At 39.3% G+C, this 19,770-nt stretch overlaps 1 protein-coding gene across 5 annotated transcripts in view; it reads left to right on the top strand.

The window, feature by feature from the left end:
• The window catches only part of SMOC1 (SPARC related modular calcium binding 1), a 125,964-nt gene that overhangs the window by 70,635 nt on the left and 35,559 nt on the right, over positions 1-19,770 (top strand). For 4 of the 5 annotated variants that reach the window (XM_090141129.1, XM_090141127.1, XM_090141126.1 and 1 more), the window contains exons 6-7: positions 8,062-8,151; positions 12,470-12,550. In XM_090141129.1, the coding sequence (XP_089997255.1) occupies positions 8,062-8,151; positions 12,470-12,550 (171 nt within the window). The remainder of the gene's footprint in view (positions 1-8,061; positions 8,152-12,469; positions 12,551-19,770) is intronic. The other variant, XM_090141128.1, reaches the window with a different exon arrangement.

The following is a 19,770-nucleotide window of genomic DNA, read 5'->3' as shown; positions in this document are numbered from 1 at the left end:
GGAAGTGCTGGATTTATGGCTGTGTATTGCACTTGCCACAGAAAGGCTTTTTTATGCCAGCTGATGAGTGAAGGCCATCAGTTGGTTCTCATTGCAAGCTGTCATTGTCCATTAGGAAGTAGGCCACGACTCTTCAGGTAGTCGCAATTTTTGGTAATGGACATTTTTTAATGCTGTGCATGATGACCAGTTCCATAAACTACCTAGTCCCCTTGGGTCTTTTAGCTCTTCCTCCATTTTTTCTTAAGATATGGGTATCAGTAGGGAGATGACTTTAGACTTTCGAAGGACAGATGGGTGCATAGCAGAATGAAAACTATTCTTTGCTTCCATAGGGAGCCTCTTTCTGTAGCCTTCATGACTTCTTTTGATTTAAAGGTAATGTGATAGCTTTCCTAAATGTTGTACTTGAGCTTACACCACTGAAATTAATGCTGCTACGTAAGAAAAACAGCCATGCTCAGTGGTGGTTGCAGGTTCTCTTACCTTTATCTGTTAAGAATGTTGCTGGAAGCTACGAAATCTCAGTCTGCTACAACAGGCAGTTTGTCTGAAAACTTCCCAGATGACAGAAGCAGAGTCTGGAAACTGAGCTGGGGCTTCATGTCCCATTCCTTAACATGTAATAAAATTAGCATTCTTTAACTGTGCTCAGGTGACTGGTGAGGATGGACTCAGAGCTTGCATGATGCACTATTTGATGTTCTAAAATTGTCTGCTAAAAGTAAAATTGTTCTAAAAGTAAAAGTTAGGTGCAGTGTTTGAGAAAACAAGAAATCTTATTTCTCTGGCTTCAAAGTTCATTTATTATGACAAGTTAGAATAAAACAGAGATCGCACAAACTTGAAGCTCCTTTCTTTACTGCCTAGTTCATAGCACTATAGTTGGAACCTTTGCTTGGGAAAGGGGAGAGCAAGGTGTGAGACTCTAGTTTGAATTAGATAAGTACTCTGAATACTAGCTGTAATTATTTTCAAGTTCTCACTTTGTCTTTTTCTTGGTAGCATGCCCGTATACCTGGGGAAAAACATGTTTTGAAATGCTACATTTCTGTAACTGGTTAAAAGAACAACTTTCCACAAGCACTGAAGCAAATTTAACATCACCAGAAAACTTAATTATCTGAGCTTTTATGGATGCTGCTTTTTCCTAGAACAACATTTATGTCTTTCTCCACATTGGCACTAAAATCTGTAAAAGCTCTGTCATCAAAATAGTGAAGTATAACGGCTTAGTTTTCATTTCTGCATTGTTCTCTGTACAGCAGTATTAGATTTTTTTTTTCCTCACCAGAAAGGTTTGCATAACTTATATGAGTCAGGTATTTAAGTGGTAATTACCATAGGGCTTGGTTCAACCTGCAAAGTTCAAATCTGAATCTGGATCTGAACTTTCCCAGAGGCAGGGGGTGTGTTTGGACATTGTGTTGGTTTGACCTATTATAGCGCAAGCTCTGAAATGCAGGTCCAGATGTGGACTGGGGTTCTGTATCTTCCCAAGTATAAGACACTTTGGGCAACTTGCTTTGTTAAAATAGAGTCCTATTAAATGAAGCAATTCAAATAACATAAAACTGGATCTCATACTGGGGAAGGTGTCCCCAGCATCGTGTCTGAAAGGTAGTTTTTTGCTGTGCCTTTATTTTTCAAAGGGAGCTGATTGCTGAAAGCTGTAAAGAATAAGAAGAGGGCAGGTTTATTTTGGCTAATTACTATAGGAGTAGCTTGAGAAGTCAGGCAATAAATAAGAACACGAGATTTTACAGAGATACTATCTGAATCTCAGGATTCTACAGTTTTAAAGGCACGGAATCCCAGAGACCAGAGCAGCACTGTTCACACAGAGTGCTGCTCCAGGCCTTTTTGACACGTTTTCTTTTGAAGGACCAGGAGCAGGAAGAGAGAGCTCTTTGTTTGCAGTCAGAATAAACTCATTGTACATCCAGACAATTAACTCTTCAATCGACTTGCCAGCCTCTGTAAAGCACTCCAGTTGCTCTCTGTCTATCTCCAGCTCTATTCAGACACTTAAGTGCACCGATGTTTTTTGTTTATTATTCTAAAAAAGTCCTTCACAAGAATAGTCAGAGCAGATGAACATTGTCCTCTCAGCAGCATTTATCTCGCCTGGCAGTGAATGTGTCAATCAGGAATCAAAAAGCCAAACAGAGGAGGCTTTGAATTGTGTCATGGGGGTCAGAGTTGCTTCCAGCTGTCTGTGCGTGGGACAGGCAGTGCAAAGAATGGTACTGCCATACAAATGCACCGGCCACAAATGCATTGGACCACAAAGTCCTTGGGGCCTGAGTGGCTTTTTTCATGTTGACGCACCTGCAAGGGAGATGTGAGGAGGGGGTGGGGGGGAACTAATGGCTTCCAGAAGGCGCCCTGGAAGGCTCCTAGTCCTGGCTGGGTGCTGCCTGCAGTGCGCTAGTGCAGGAACAGCCTGCATTGGTACAGCCAACGTAACTGTTGGTAAAGGGAGGGAAAAATCACTGCAGTGGCTGTGCTAATTAGCCGGTGTTGTTAGAGCTCCTTAAGGCCTTTCTGTTGGGTGTATTTTCACCTTTAAAAACAAACAAACAAAACTTTTCTACATTCTGTCTCCAAGCATCTGTGGGTTGTTACGCTTGAACTGAGCACACTGTTGCTCCCTTCTTAAAATGAAGACAATGAAGAGTGAGAACTCTCTTTCACTAATCTGGTTTTGAAAGTTGTTTTTTTTTTTTCCTAACAGCTGTGGGATCTCCATGCATAGAAGTGGAAAGGGTGTGAAAACTTGTCAGGGAGGTCTCTCCACATTGCTGTATTTCTATTTCAGCTGCTTGGCAAGAAATTATCTTGATTTGGCTGGATCGTAAGAATTTCACATTTTTTGGCATGACTGTTGACTTTATGCATTTATATTGGCAAAATCTGTCTGTGCATAAAAGTTGTGTTGGCTATTAGATTAATTACAAATTGCTGAAACTGCTCCACTTAGTGTAGGAAAGGACTATCATTAAGGCAACAACTTGCTCTACCAGTATAATACTGGAAGGGACACGTATTTTTGTACAGAACTCCTGTACAGTCTAAACACAGTTTCTGTTGTGCTTTAAGTTGCCTATTTGGCCTCAGTTACGTCCTGCAATGGCACATCAAAATGGATGGTGATCTGTGGAGAAATCACCAGAGACTGAAAACAGGCTGCCCACTCCTTGCACAGAGCATTTAAAGTTGTCATACTCTTACTACCTTTGCTGTAGAACTATGAAAATACTAGATTTTGTATGAGGGGGCAATTGATCCTGTAAACACTCTGGCGCTCTTTAAAATGAGTCAAGTGAGCAGAGTGTCTCAGGGATGCCAGTGTAAAAGAGGTGATTTACTAAAGATGTGAGATTGCTTAGAAAGAGAATAGATTTTAATCCATTAGCACGATGATGCAAGTATACAGATGTCTTTTACAATGAGTATTTTCCTGGGTAGGGGATGTGATATAGAAGAATTATTCAATTATCTTTTCCCCTTTGTCCAGCTTCCGTTAGGTGATGCTTCTGGCAAAAGCAGTGAACTGGAGCAGCGGGTGGTTACTTCACATTTTTCCATAGTAGTTTATGCCCTTCCTGTGTCAGGGAGTTTACTTTTCTCCTGGCATAACTTAAGTTGCTCATGTTCTTAGTGTCCATAGTTCAGAGTATAAAGATCACTTCAACAGTCATCTTTTACTTGAACTGAATCCCCTCATCCCTCAGCCCCAGCATACATTGCAGTCATTCCAGATATGGATGCTTGCTAGATATTCAACAAGAACAAGGGCAAAAGAGAGAAGAATCTTCTTCTTAGTGAGACCATTAGGTATCAGCATATCTGGACATGCAGGTAGTTGCCACTGGTTTGAGTTATTGTTGAGTTAACACAAAGTAAGCTGGTTGTAAGCTCATGAACTTCTGTCTTATGATAGTGCAAGTGGTCTTCTGCCTTATGGCCATGGTATCTTAATGTGGAAGTGACCTGGAAAAGGATATTGGACCTGTCTATTTTGCTCTTGACAGAGATAAGGTAAAAATACCATTTTTAGTTTGGCACCAATTGAGTCAGAAAAATTTCCAGTTCAACTTTCGCAGACTGACCCCAGGAAAATGGAGGCTTGCTGGAAAAGGAGTTCTATGGCTTTCATACCCTGTCCCATAAGAGGTGTTCTGTTGAATAATGCTGTCTATAGTCAGTGGTTGTCCTGGAAAACAAAAGTGGATCTTTGTGCTGAGCTGTAAAATGTGGAAAAAAGGATACTCTCCACTGGGACTCTGAGAATATTTTACATGTAATTTTATTTAAAAAAATAATAATAATTAATATTCTGCATCTGATTTTATCTTTGACTCTGTAGTACCCTGTTCCTTATCTGGAATCATTGCCATCTAGGGAGATTAGGAAGTACTCACTTGACTTCTTTGATCTCTCTATTTTTGACAAGCTCTGCATGGGCAACTATTGTAGTTCCACATCTTTTTATTGGAAGTGTGGAATTTGAGTGTTTTCTGAAGAAAGGAATAAATCATACCTGATGAACATACTACCTGATGAACATACTTCCTGACCTTTGGCTCCAAAGTAACCATGTGCTGTACACCTCACGTAATATCACAAGAGACTCTAGGTCTCCAAAATAGCTTGGCTTTTCTATTCCCTTTTGAAATGCTTGTCTGAGTAGTATAAGCTATTTGTTCAAAGTTTTTAGGTATGCAAAATAGAACTTGTTTTGTGTTTACCAGGAGCAAATAGGCCAGTAGAACAGATGTTTAGATTTATGAATGGTGCATTAAGAGAGAGGAGTAATCAAATGAGGGTGGACAAGTGTTAGGGATGTTCTTCTGCCCAAAGGGAATGGAAGTGAAAATTTTGGTCATAAACCAGTTTTCAACAGACACTTACTGAGAGTTGCCCAGTTTAAGAAATAGGCCTGGTAGTCTCAGAGTTAAGAAGCTGCCAGCCGAAAATTGAGCAGGATATTTTTAATAAAGTGCATCTGTTGTTTTTTTGTTTTTTTTGTTTGTTTTTAATGTGACTATTCCATGACTTTTGGAAAAGAAAAGTCAGTAATATCCCCAGCTTTTGATTTTTGAAATATGGTGGATGTAATTACAGAGCTCTTGTCTATTGCACTTCTTTCTTGTGTGTGTGATGAAAGAACTGTGTACTTGAACAAGGGAATAATTTTGCTTCCCTCTGTTTGCAAAATGCTGAACAGTGTTCTGGGTGCTGCTTCAATAATAGTTTTAGTGACAATTTGGCCTTGGTAACTGAGTGAGTAAATGATCATGTTTTTCCTATAGTCAGGTGATCATTTAAAAAACAAAAAACAACACAGCTCAAAGGTTAGTTTGGTATTTTTGTCTGTTTTCTGCATTTGTTCTGTCAACGTTTAATACCCTTTAATAGCTTAATGGATGCCTTTGTTTAAAAAAAAAAAAAAAAAAAAAAGGTGCAAAATTCTTATTCTCTAAGTGAGTTTCCCAATTTCACACACACACAGGTAAAGACAGAAAGATGAGCCATAAAGAAATCCCCTGAACCTGAAGCATCCTGAGTTCTGCCAAAGTTCACATAAGGGTTTGGATAAAAACTTCTGTGGCTCAGATCCACGTCTAATTTTTCTCCATTATTGGCTCCTGGGTTGCTGCATTAAATCTGAGGAGCAGTTCTGTAATTATTTGCTGCAGAAGCATTCATGCAAACAATAGGAATTAACTTCTTATCATACTGGTAATTTCTTTATGCCAGGTCTCTTCTTATTTTACGTAACTTATGAATTATTTACCTTTGCAGTTGCTTTATGAGTATCTTTTGTAGTTTTGGGTTGATTTCTCATTCTGTAAAGCCTATCGTGTGATGGGACAAGGGATAATGACTTTAAACTAAAAGAGGATAGGTTTAGATCAGATATTATGAGGAAATTATTTACTCAGAGGGCAGTGAGGCCCTGGCACTACTGCCCAGGGAGCTGTGCATGCCCCATCCCTGAAGGCATTCAAGGCCAGGTTGGATGGGCCCTGGGCAAGCTGGATGATCATTAAGGTCTCTTTCAACCCAAGCCATTCTGTGATTCCATGATAACATATTGTTTACTTCTTCATTACAGCATTAAGTGTTATCCTAAATACATAAAAAGCAATCACTGTGGCTTCTGAGGTATCTTGTGTGAGTTGAGCAGCCTATTCTGGCAAAAAAAAAAAAGAAGTGAAGATCAACTATTTACTTTTATCCAAAGATTTCTTTAAAAGGCAAGATGTTCTTTTTTCTAGCTTAATGAAATATCAGGGAATTATTCCAAGAGATCACTTGCTTAAACTTTGAATCAAAATTGCTGCTTGTCTATGTTACTGGTAATACCCAATAACAGGAAGACTCAAAACAGGAGTTAACTGAAAAATGGTAAGTATTTTCTCTTCCAAATTGTTTTAATGCTTAACTGCAAGCATAGGAAAAAAAAAAAAAATTAAAAAAAATTTGAGGGGAAAAATTACTTAAAGGCTTTCTTTTGTTCATTTCTCCAGTAGATCTCTAAGGCTGAAATGGAATTGCAAGCACATTTTTGCTCTCTATGAATTAGATAGCTTTATGTAGAAATAGATAAAGTTAATACTGTGAGGAAGATGTTTTCAATCTTTTACTCCCTTTATAAAACTGCAACTGCAGATTTTGATTGAAAAATAATCTCCAGGCCTTCCCGTTTTCCATCTCTGCCCATCCCCTTCCCTTCTCTGGTCTCTTGATTATTTGGTGTAATCACAACCAATAAAGGGAAGCCAGAGGGCAGTTGTTGCTACCATAGGAGGAGTTGTCCTGTATGCCTTTCCTTCAAATGACTTCTGTCCTGTGCATATGATACAACCTTAAAGGTGATGGTAACTTGTCTTCTCTGGCATGGTCTCCTCTCTCCAAATGATTTTTGCTGTACTTGACAGTTCTCCATTGTAGGTTGTTGCCCACTTTCCTGATGCCTAGTGTCATATTTGTCCATAATACATGAGAAAGTGGTTGTTACAGATTGTGTTTTTTTAAAGCCACTGTTTTCTGAAAGAAAGAAAGAAAGAAAGAAAGAAAAAAAAAAACAAAACATCAAAAATCTCCACCAAAAGCAATTCTAGACTGATTACCTTTTTCTTAATTTATATCCGAACAATATTCTACGTTTTGATCTTGCAGTGTAAGAAAATACTTTCCTATACAGTCTGTGCCTGCTTAGCCAAAACATTTGATTGTGGGAATGTTCACTTGGTGCTCTCCGTTGTTCAAGTGCTGTGTAATAATGACTGGGTCTTGAAATTCAGATCCCTGTGAGCATCCAGTGTGAATTTTGTTGATGTAATGTATAGTCAGTCATATTGGGCCAAACTGAGTGTAAGCTGAACCCTTTTTCCTATAGTCTGTCTCTACATTTTGTGATTTACGTTTCCCATGGAATCTATGTTGGTTGAAGATTTTAATTATGAAAGACCTGTGGTCAGAAGACACGGAGCATTCTTGCACAGAAGGTTTCTCCACAGTTTTTTCAATTAGAAGTCACTGCCACAGCATTGCAATTAGAGAACACCTTGATTCAGATACTGTAAGAAAACAAGATTTGCTATTGACCATCCCTTTCTAACAGCTCTGCAATGAAAACTGGTGCCTGGTTCTGCACAGGTAAGTATCAGAAGAATAGTTTTTCTTTTGAACAAATAGAATAATGAGAAAGACACAACAGGGCAGCAATCCCTAGTCCTCTGCTGTCACAAGGAATGACTTGTGTGATATGTAGCCACTTAAACCGTAACGCTGATTGCCTGATCAGTGCAGCAAATGGAACTACTAGGTGATTCATACTGGTGGTTGTGGAGGGCTAGGGAGGGGAGGGAGGCTTCTAAGGGTAGTCTGTGCATGCTTGCTATGTAAAATGTTACTGCTGATAGCATAAACTCTGATTTTGTTTTTTCTTTCTGTCTTCTCTCTCTTCTGGACTTGGCCGGGCCATGTACAAATCCCAAACATTCAACAGTACTGGAGAGTAGATAGTATTTACCTCAATAATGGTAGTTTCTTTTCGATTCTTTTTAACTCTCAATTCAGATGATGGGTCGAAGCCAACGCCTACCATGGAAACCCAGCCCATTTTTGATGGAGAAGGTAAGAGCATCCTTTCTTTAAGAAAAAAAAAAAAAAGGCAAAAACAAAAATGAACAAAAACAAAATAAAAAACAGTGAAAAAAGATACTTCCCTTGTTCTTTTTCCCTAGGGTTTATGGCTCAAACAATTTGTTTATCCTGCAAAGCAGAAAAGCCAGTGAATCTCATAAGTTATCCAAATTTCACAGTGCTCTTGGGACCTCAGGCATTTTCCCTAATCCTTTTACATCCTCTTCTCCCCCCTGGAATCCAACAATAACAGCAGTTGAACAAATTCCTGGGATAACCTTGGAGGAAAAGGTGTCACGGCTAAAAAATGTCTATTGAGTCAGAAATGGGAACTTCCTTTAGGTTGTCCTTTCCCCTTGCTCTCTTTACCCTCTCGATGCTGTGAGTTTTGTAACCTCTGCTGTGCATTACTGCATAACTACAGGGAGGACAGTGCTAAACCACAGCTTGTGCACAGTGACTTGGAAGAAAATTGCTGAGAGGTTTCTTTTTTTAGTAATTACTTTCATTGATGTGCATACTATCTGAGCAAATGAAGTAGTGTCCTGGGTCTACTTAATACATAGCCCACCAAGGCAGCTTCCTTCTCAAATAGGCTAGTTTTGTAATTGTATTGTCTCAAAATATCAGACTTCAGTCCATTGGAAGCCTTGAAACAAAGATAAAATGGCTGTCATCAAGCCTTTTCAATATACAAACAGAAACATTTACCAACGGGGATTCTGGTCCTTGGGTAATTAATGGGCCTATTAGCAGTTGAGGCTCAAGTCTAGGCCATTATGTGACCTGTTTACTGGATTTTAAACTGGATTAAAGGCAGAATTGGAAACTTGTGAGCAAGAGTAATTCTTGCTGCTAATACTTGCTGCCTTCTTGAGAAAATGGAAGACAGGAATGGGGTGTGTGTTGTTGCTAGAACAAGCTTATTTAATAGCAAAGTACTGTAGTCCTGTCATTTCTAGAAATCATATGTATGTAAGAATCTTCTTATGAGCTTTATGAAACAAAAAAAGGTCTTTGCAACAAAAAGCATTCTCAAATAAACAGTGGAGACTAAAGCCTATTTAACTGTCTCTTGTTTATATCAAAGGAAAGTTCCTTCTGGCAGCAAGTTGATGTTCTATTAAATTGCTGTCTGCAATCACAGCATGCTTTTGGCCTTTAAATTTTCCCATGAGGGAGTGCCCATAGGTATTCAAAGGAGAGAATGCACTTGTAAAATGCAGGAGTGAGCTAAGCTGGTTAAAACAGCCTGTTCAGAAAATCCTTCTAGAAGCAAATCTACATTTTGGTCATTTTTAAATACAACTGGGCAAAGTTATTGAGAAATATTGCAGTGTGCAGACCTTTTCTGGTCCTTATGGTGACAGGCAAAATCTAAAAACACTTTGTCCTATCTTTTATGAAAAGTATTTTCAGTCCAAAACTTTTGCATTGATTTCTTAAATCAGGAAGAGTGTAAGAACACTACAGAAGAGAAGGCTTAAGGCTGACCTTGTAGCAGCCTTCCAGTACCTACAAGTAGGTTATCTAAAAGACAGAGGCAGGCTCTGCACAGTAATGCATGATGAGAAGATGAGAGTCAAAAACCAAAAAAACGTATTCAGACTGAATATAAAGAAAAACTTTTTTAGCAGTGAAGCAGGTTTCCTAGAGAGACAGTGTGACCTGCCTTTCCTTTCCAAGTCAGTTTGATAAAGCTGTGAGCAGTGTGATCCCATAGATAATCCTGTCTCGAGCAGAAGGTGAACTGGAGTTCTCAGTGTGATTTGCTGCACAGCCTTTTTGCTCTGAGTAACCACGTCACAGTGCTGCACCAGAATTGTCACCCAGTATCTTAGGTAGCTCTTTTTGAGGAACGACACGTACTTGGTGTCAGATGCAAGCGTCAGATGACAGAAAAGCTTAGAACATTCACCTATCAGGTCTGGACTCTTTGTAGATGTTCAAAGGAATTAGTGTCCAAATCTCATTCAATTCCTGTGTATTTGGGGTTGAAATATCTTTTGGGTTTCTGAACTTGATTCAGTGTCAGGCAACCAGAGTGGACCTGTTAACAAAAGATGAATGGGCAATAAAAATGTGGAATTTCTTTCCATGTTCTGTTTTTGAATGCCTACCTCAAGCAACTAGAGAATGACTTATTTCAAAAGGCATTAAATATGCTCAGCTGCTCCTGAAACTTGTACTACTATTGGAGTTCAACATCTCTTAGATGAAGGCTTGCCTATTTCATGCTTTCACCTACATTAGAGGATTATGGATATTCAAATTTTTGACAAAGTAAGTTCCCCACATACTTGCTACCCTTATTCCAAAGGGTGTAAGAGAGCAATGCCAGAGCCACAAACAGTGCAGATCAGATGAATTAAACTCTTCTGTCTAAGGTTTCAATCATAAAGCAGCCATCTCTTTAGAAATTTTTAAAATTGCATTTATGTACAGATCTCAATGTTTTTATAGCGATTATCCTCTTAGGGCAAGTAACTCCTCTACAGAAAAGTGTTTTAGTGGCCCTTGCTTTAGTTATAAATAAAATAATTAAGAAAAGAAACAACCCACACAACAATTTTATTTCCTTTGGTACTTCTAGGCCCAATTTTCTTTACATCCAACCTCCATTTAGTTTTAACATGCAAGTTATATTCATTTTCTAAAGAATAGCCTCTTTGAGTACCTTATCTTTTTGGAAATTTCATCTGTTAATACAGTAGGAATCTACTCTTTCCACAGATCTGTTGTTCAGAGGAATAATTAATCTAGATTGCTTCTCTGTAGCCCAAAAACTATCCAGGTTAACTGGATTGAAAATACATTTTTATGATAGATCCCAAAGGGTTTGCTTACTTTTCCTTTCTCCTCTTTACTGGTGATTCCTTTTCCTGCAGCTGTCAGCCTCACTTAAAGATATGCACTATTGTGTCTCTATAGGCCCTGACCCATTTTTTGTCATCCCTTAACTTCAGTTATCCCTTCCTTTTCATCTGTAGATGCAGATGTAGTGCAGAGCCAGAGCTAACTTTCATCACAAACTTGGGAGTTTGGATCCAGCACTTTGCTTTATGGCCTTTTCTGATTTTGCCCTTCTGCCTTTCCTACCCCTTTGTCCAATGTTTTATTTGATGTGGCTACCAAAAAATATAAAATCCAAAAATATGTGGGCACATGTATTTTGTAGGAGCACATAATGACTGATAATACAGTAGTGTATTGAAACTTGCAGATAAGGCAGTCTTTGTTAAGCAAAATTCTGCTACTGCTGGGATATCTATCAATGTTCAACCTGAATTGTCTTGTGAAAAAATGCCCTTAGCATAATTACAATAATATTTACAGTCCAGTGTAACTGAAAGCATATAGGCAGGGAAAATTTTCATTTTTCCTTTGTGCACTTTTAATGTGTAATCAGGTTCTCCTGTTGTCAGCCAGCTTCTCCCTTGCTGAGCAGATCCATGTAAATGTAAAAAACAGCAGGAAAGCTCTTGTAAAAACTTCTTAGAGGAACTTCTTAAGACAAACTCCAGGATCTAGTGTGTAAAGCATGCTCTTGTGGAAGCTGGAAAATGTTTGATGCTGAAAATGTCGGTTTAGGAACAAGTAGGTAACAAGTACTGCTTTGCTGTAAGTTCTATTCAGATACTGTTGTTTTGTCATTTCCATAAGGTGTTGCTTAAGGCAGGTTCTGCTGTGCTCTGAAACTGACTGTAAAACTTCAGAGGAGTCTTAAGCACTTTCATCACAAATTTGTTTTGGTATCTTGGTTGTAGTGCATTAGAAGACTTTTTTAAAACCAGAACTTATTTCTTTAACAAATTTCCCTTGAAGTATTTCAAAAAATATACTTTTTTTTTTCTTTTCCTATTTGTGTTTTGTTGTTGCTTGTTTTAGGGATCTGACAGAACTGCAGTCAATTATGCTTGGACTGTTAAAACCATATTTAAAGTCTGGGTTGAGTTTTTTTTTTAATCTGGATTTCATGTATACTTTGGTGGAAATTGGTATATGACATAGCACACAACTAAGTATTGAAGAGAAAGGCTATAGCCTTGAGAATTCGGCTAAGAAATGGGAGTTGGAAGAGACAGTCCTGTTTTTCCAGTAGTGAGGCACTCTTTGGAAGGTGAAGATAATGAGATAACCTTGTGGCATATTTACAAATACTGGCTCACCAGGGGGTGAGCTGATGTCTACAAAGACAGTGGATCATTTAAGTCATGATTGTAGCAAACATGCTGTCCTCATAAATAATGACCATGCGTAGTCACTAGTTGCTGCAGTTTCTTTAAGGCAGTTATTTTTTCTCTTTCAGAAATCACAGCACCCACCCTGTGGATTAAGCACTTAGTCATCAAAGATTCCAAACTGAACAGCTCCAGTATAAGGAATTCAGGTAATGCTCAATCTTAAACTTTGTTTTTTTGTTTTTTTTTTTTCTTTTCTTTTTTTAACAAGGCTGCAGTTTCTCATGTTCTTGCCTTGTTTCATTCTTTTTCCATTGTAACCTATATGACTGCATCTGCATTGCAGGACTTGAAGGGCAGGCTATGAAAGAATTTCAGACAGCATGCATTTTTTGTGTCCGGAAGGCCACTGTAGATGTGCCACAAGGGTTGTTTGTTTCCCAGACCAGAACTAGGGAACCTCTAATTTCTTCATCTGAAAATTTATCCTAGCCAGTTTTCAACTTTGTTTTACTTGCTGTTCAGCAGTTTTTCGTGGACTTGCAAATTGATGTGTTTATCTCTGAGATCTGTGCTATGGATTTGATCTAGGCAGATGAGAAAATACCATTGAGGGTCGTCTTGCAACTTCAAGATTCTTCTCTGCTGGGGGTAGTTTTTACTAGAGAAATTGTGGTGTTATTTCACAAGAGAAAGTAAGTTACTTATGTCTGGGTGTAATTAATTGCTGAATTTTTATGGGCAGTAGAGAGGATGAGAGAAGATCCAAGCAAAAAAAAAAAAAAAAAAAAAGTATGAATGGGAATGGGAAAAGAGGGAAGCAGCAAGATATGAAGCTAAGCTGTAAAACTTGAGATTGGAAATGAGCGTGTAACTGTGTGAAGTAACTGAAATCAGAAGAAACTTGAAGGAGAATTAAGTAGGAGAGTGAGGGTAAGTATGGTTTCTGTCTGGTATGTTTTAACTAATGTGGAAGAATGTGAGAAGGTGAAAGGTACATAAAGAAGAAAATTGTCTTAAGCCACGAGTTTGCTCTGGGGTTTCAGTGGGAGCTGTTGCTATTGCATGTATTTTACAAAATAATGTGTTACTAGAACAATTATTGGAATAATTTTAGTCTCCAGAGCAGTTAAACTATGCTGACTTGAAGTAGCTGGTCACATGGTATTTCTGAATTAGTCAGAGAGCATTCATGGCTCTCTATAATTCCTTTAACCTCCCTATGCCCCATTGCAGAGTGAAAGCAAGGCCAGATCATGGTTGTCTTGCTGCAGCATGGAGAAGAGCTCTTTGCAGTAAGAGACCCAGTGTTGCCCAGACCCCAGTTTTAGAAAGTCTTCTGTGCCTCACTTCCTGACTGTCTTGGCTGTAGGGTGGTCTGTGTAGGAACTTGCCAGTGAGAATCATCCAAAAGCTTCAGATGATGTAGTAGAGTTAGTGGTCTTCTCTAGGGATGTTTTTCACTGGAGAGTAAAAGCAGCTTGTGTTTTGTCAGCAACCTGCACAACCATTCTATTCACAATGCAGTTGAAGGTGACAATTCAATATGAAAATCTTGTGTAATGGGTCCTACCTATCTTGGGGATCAGCTTTCCTTGTTATGCAGCAAACTGGTAGCTGTAATGAAAATAAGATTTCCCAGATATGGGTTCTGATAGGTTACAAAGTGACCCAAGACTGGGATCATCTTTTACTCAAGAGCCTGTCTCCCACCCTTTGGCCTGGCAGAGCCAAAGTAGGCTACTTTTCATGTTGTTCAAGTGTTTCCTGAGGAAGCTGTCTCATGTAAGCTGGAGTTCTGTTTGTGAACGAATTCATTTTGTGAGCTTACCCATTTTCCAAATTTTTTTTCCAATTAGTTATGATGTCATTTCTGGTATTCAAGCAAGATCATTGTGGGTACAAGCTACAAATCAAAAATAAATGGTCTTCTGGAAAATTCAAGATTTCCATAACAGGTGGTTTCTGCAGCATGCTAAAAGGAGATGTGTGGTTCATCTGACTCAGCCTTTCTTGTGGCCCTAACAGACACTCATTTGCTGTAGGATCTCATTAAGAGTCTGAGCTGCCAGTTTTAGACCCAAGTTTCCACACCAGGCCATGCAGTCATCTCTGTTTCTTACAATGAGTTATTGATATCAAGAAATGCTGCCTCATCAAAATGGGACTATGGAGTAACTGATAAGAGCTGTGAGGTATTTTAGTCTTTCTTTCAGCCAACTAAACCAAGTCTCCTCTCTGGTAGCTTTCATTCTTGGCCCTTGTCCTGTATGTTGAAAGACAATATAGGGTTGGTGGGATCTAACAGCAAAGGGCCAAGTAAGAGGGATTATCATTTAGAATATTTTTTCTATTATCTTCAAATTTCTCTTGGATGAAGATGATTAACTGTCATGGAATGGGCTTGCAAAATTAGGGGATGTTTTTGACTGCTTTTGTTCTTTAGCAGTTTGAAATATAAATGCTCAACACTTCTGATTTCTGATCAGCACTCCGTTGAACATCTTGGAAAGCTAATGCCATGACTATACTGACTGAGAGGAGAATGTAAGAATTGCTGTATTGAGACAAATAGTCTCTATAATTTGCTATCATCTCCTTCTGGTTAATTTTGTGTTTCAGTGAAGGCTTCTAGAATAAACCTTTGAGTAAGTCACTTGCCTAACCATCCATTTTAGCAATATTTTCAGCTGCCTTTACCTGGAGTCTGTGGTGTGTTCCTGGGTATGTATAGGGGAAGAAAAGGAGGAGCAAGGAAGAAAAGGCTGAGGAGATGGAAATATTCTCTTCAATACTTCAACTGTCCCAAAGAAAAGTGAACAGATCAGCAGTACTCCCAACATTGTTGTTAATAGCACTTCTCAGCAAGTCCTTGTCCTGTGTCTGGGCCTTGCATCCATTAACATCTGTGTGGCTGTGTACCTGATGGAAGTGAGGAAGTTGGGAAGATTTGCAGAATTTATTGTATCCATCTTGGCAGTAGGGGTGGATAGGACTTGCTACTGAGATAGCAGAAGTGAAAGCAGTCTGAGTTCAGCCAGCAGATTGTTGAGCATTGCAGAATTAGCGACTCCTCTGCTTCCTTCTAAAAGAAAATACCCGTATTACATGCACAGTCTGTATCTCACACAAGCTGTATTTTCCATTTAGTGTGGATGAGCAGGAGAGGTTCTCCTGAAACAGCCTTTGTTTTGGAGCATTTACATTTTGTGTGATATGTGTAAATATTTATTAAGCTAGGGATCAGAGTACTTGTCTGAGATACCATAGGTCTCCAGATGTTTTGCCAGTGAATTTTTCTGTGCTAGGCAGAACATTGTTAGGAGGGATTGTTAGTGCTTTCATCCCAGTCCACCTTCCAAATGATGACTAGACCTCTTTCTTACTGGGCTGAGATGCAGGTTGAAATACTCTCAGCCAGAGGCAGGAATCAAAATGTGAACATGCTGTAACATCTAGACAGTTGAGTAGGAGAAAAAATCTTTTGTACGTTCACTAACTAAGCCTTTTACTTTTTTTGTGAATCTTAAAAAGCCATCATTCAGTTTTTTGTTTTTGTTTTTTTTAAGGTAAAGAGAACATTTAGATCAACACAATATTTTGTTTGCTGTGGCAAGATGACAAAAATATTTTGATATTTGTTTGGTTTGAATTGATTTCCACCTTTTCCAAGTGTGTTCACTCATACACACACACACACACACACACACACACACACACACACACACACACACACACACACACACACACACACACACCCCAAACTAAGCCTATTATTTAGCACTTGCCTTTGTGATGTGTCATTTATATTTAATGCTGCCAGGACAGGAAGAGATACAGATGGGACCTTTGCATTGGCCATTCCCCAACCAGGATGGGTAGGATTACCTTTTCATACTACTAAAGTTTCAAACTTGTACTACCACCTCCTTTCCAGCTTAGAACAATCCAAATGATTTTTTTTTATAATTCTTACTCTAGGGAAGCACTTGATAAATAATCTAGCTTCCAAGTTTATTAATCTGATGGCAGCCTGTTTGGAAGCACCCCATCTCCACTGAATAATCCATGGTTGTTCCTCATTTCCAGAGTTGGGTTATCTCCAAATTCATTTGTGCTACTTAGTGATTTGGTTTTGATTAGCAAGAGATTCCAGCCTATATCCAGCTTACCCTGACAACCTTTAAGAAAACCACAGAGTGATGTAATGAGCTCATGCATGGAAAAATAAACAGCTCTAGAGAAACCTGCAGTAGCAGCCTCAAGTAAATATTCTGTAGTCACAGGGGTTTTGAACATGACGTTATTGAAGAGGAAGAATGAGTAATACATTAAGGTTAGCAGCTGAAGACAGGTTTGTGTGTGCCTAGTTTAAAAAAAAATAATAGTAGCTGTTTATTTCAAAATCTTGCTTGTTGAATGGAATCCAACTCCACATGGTCTATTCTATTCAGCTCTGGCACTCAGGCATCATGCAAGCATCTTATGTGACAGCTTTCTGCTGTCTGAAGCTCTTAGGAGACAGGGTTGTAAGTGTAAAGGAGCTTTGAAAACAAGAATGGTGATATTTACCTTCCTTTTTTTTTTTTCCAATTGCATTCACGTGGTGTCCAAACTTCAGAGTTTATCAAAGAGAGAAATAGCTTAAAAGATGTATGTCTGTATGTACTCCTGCAAGAAGAAGAAGCAAATATGCCGGCCACCCCAAAGGAAGCCTGTGTACTTTCAGGTGGGGCATGACAATGTAGTTTATCTCCAAAGCTACGCACTGTGAGGTGGAATGTGGTTATATTAGGTATATTATCAGAACTCAGGTTCTGTTGTTTGTCTGCTTTGTCTCATTTTTTCCCCCCCACTTACAGGAGAGGAAAACAAAAAGTGAGAAAAGCCCACAGTAGCTCCCTCCAGTACTCATCTAAGAATTGATACCATTTTCCTACATGACTTTCCTAGTGATCAGGGGTAGTGGTTGCTCCCAGGAGAAATACACTCATGTTTCCTTAGAGACATGGTATCTTGCTAGGATTCTGCTTTCAAGCCACCTACTTGGAGAACTGATGCAGTTCCTCCCATGTCAGATTGTCACGTGAGGCCAACCAGCATGTATCAAGGCAGGGTCTACTGATTTGCCCTTAAGAAAGAAAATGGCAGTTTGGGTGAGATACACCAAAAAGTAGGCAAAAATTTGTTTGATTTGTTAGTAGGCTTTTTATTTTTAGTAGTGAGAACTAAGTTCAAGAGCTTGAAAACTCCTATATTATTTTCCAGAATGAGGAGGGACTGTACCTGTTTCTATTGAATGTATTGTTATTTGGAGTTGAAACAAATTTCCTTGTGCCTTGGAAACTTGGAACAGCACAGCGACCCAGGAACTGGAGGTGGATTCAGATGAGACTCTTGAAAAGCAAAGCACTGTTTCAAAGGGGGCAGTTTCTCACCTGTGCTTATCCCTTTCTGTCTTCTCAGCCACATTCCTTAGCTGTCCTGTCTTGGCACACTGCACTCCCCACCTCATTATTTAAAGACATGTGAGACCATGGGCTTCTGTTTCTCCTCCTGCTACTTTTCTCCTACTTTCAGCTTCTGCTAAACTGGCTGTGTTTAGTTCCAGCCTTACTATCTCTCCATGCCATTGTGTTAATGTTACTATCCGAATGTCTATCACAGGATTGTAGGCTCTTCCCCACAGTCTGTGGCTGCTTAGTGTCAAATGGAGGAATCAAAAGGTGATCTCACTTGAGCAGAAAACAGACTGAGAAAGGGAGGTAGATTGGCACAAATATAATCTAGTGACATCTGAATAAAACGTTACAGTAACATTGCAACCAGAGCATTTTGGTGTGGGGACATGGCATCCTAATGTGAACTGCAGCCCTTCTTGCTGAATGTTTTGGTACCTGCCTCTGCTCTGGGCTTAACACCTAGGAGCACTGTCTTTTGAACTTTCCCATAGTTGTCAGACATGATGTCTAGAACAAGAGTTCATGAAAGGGAACCATGAGTCTGAAAGACGTTGTGTTTTCTACTTTTTGCAAGCTCCTCCTGCATCTTGAGTCAGTGCTTCCCAATATAGTCCTCCACTGAGCTGTCAGAACTATTGGGCTAACACCTGTCACTTTACTGTCCCACCTGTCAGAAATATTTATCTTCAAGCCTTGATGGTATTCCTCTCTTCTCCTCCTTCATTATAAGGGTTTTGTTTGTTAGTGGTCTGGAAGGTGGTTGGTTTTGTTTAGGAATTCATTTTAATTTAGTTTCTGTAAATGAAGCAAGATAGGAGAAGCTGATATTGATTATTACACAAAAACTTACTAATTCCCTTCAGTTTGCACTGCAAATTGCCGTGCTCTTCTCTGCTCAGTTAGTGCTTCCCTGCAAGACATAATGGCAGTATTGTTTTTCCCTTGCTCTGTCCCTCCTTTCCTTCTTGCTTCATCTGTGGTTCAGCCACTGCTCTTTATGGCTGCATGGGGGATCTTTGTCTTTTTCTCCTTCTTGGAAGTCCTGAGGAGGTCTGATTCATCATAACCGAGTGTGATTCTCCCATAGTCTCAGTGGGACAGGTGTGGTGAAGAAGGGAGTAGGTAGGGGAGAGCAGGACCAGGACCCTTTCCAGACAGCCAGCAAACAAAGTCATAAATAACATGCCACTGGGGACCAGTTAATCTGCTCTATGAAAAGGTGCAAAGTATACAAGTGGGAAAAATAACATTGTATAATAAGAGGCATGCAACCATAGGTGTTAAACCATATGCAGCTAGACAAATAAATGAAGCTCCCCCTGAGTGCTGTGTGATAAATCATTCCCAAAGAATTCAGTCACTCCCCCCTCCCTATCCCCCAAAGAAAGAAAACAAATTGCTCTAGACATGGAGTCATGACTGCTACAGCTGCCAGTTAAGGAGAGTGGACAGGGAGCAGTAGGAGGGGGCAGTAGGTGTCAAAGATGTAAGAAGCCAAGGTAAAAGGGAAAAAAAACCCAAACAAACAAAAAAAACAAGCAAAACCCCAACAAATGCATTTTAGGTTAAACTGATAAAAATTTGGAGGGGAAAAGGAAAGGAAATAGATTGCAGCACCAGGCACTGCCAAAACTTACAGTGACAAATGGAGAGAGAAGAGGTTAACTTTATAGAGTTTGTTTTGCTTTTTAGTAGGAGCTGATTCATACTGAAGGAATTACATTCATTTACTGAAGCAAGTTCATCACTGTATATACTAACACAACTCAGTGCAGACTTGTGCTTGGATCTGCACTTCAGGCATCCATTTGAGTATACAGTGATGCCTGCTGATAGATGACATGTATTGACACTGACACACCTTCTTGCCTTTCTTGGAATGTTCCTGTCAACTTCAAGGGAAAGATTATGGCATTTCTGAAGAGCCTCGGATAAGAAGTAGTAGTAATAATGGTTGGTCCTGAGCT

Source organism: Phasianus colchicus, chromosome 5 (assembly GCF_987193195.1).
Source record: "Phasianus colchicus chromosome 5, bPhaCol1.hap1.1, whole genome shotgun sequence".
Taxonomy (NCBI): domain Eukaryota; kingdom Metazoa; phylum Chordata; class Aves; order Galliformes; family Phasianidae; genus Phasianus; species Phasianus colchicus.
Note: the sequence above shows the minus strand (reverse complement) of the source record. Positions and strands in the feature narration are given on the sequence as shown.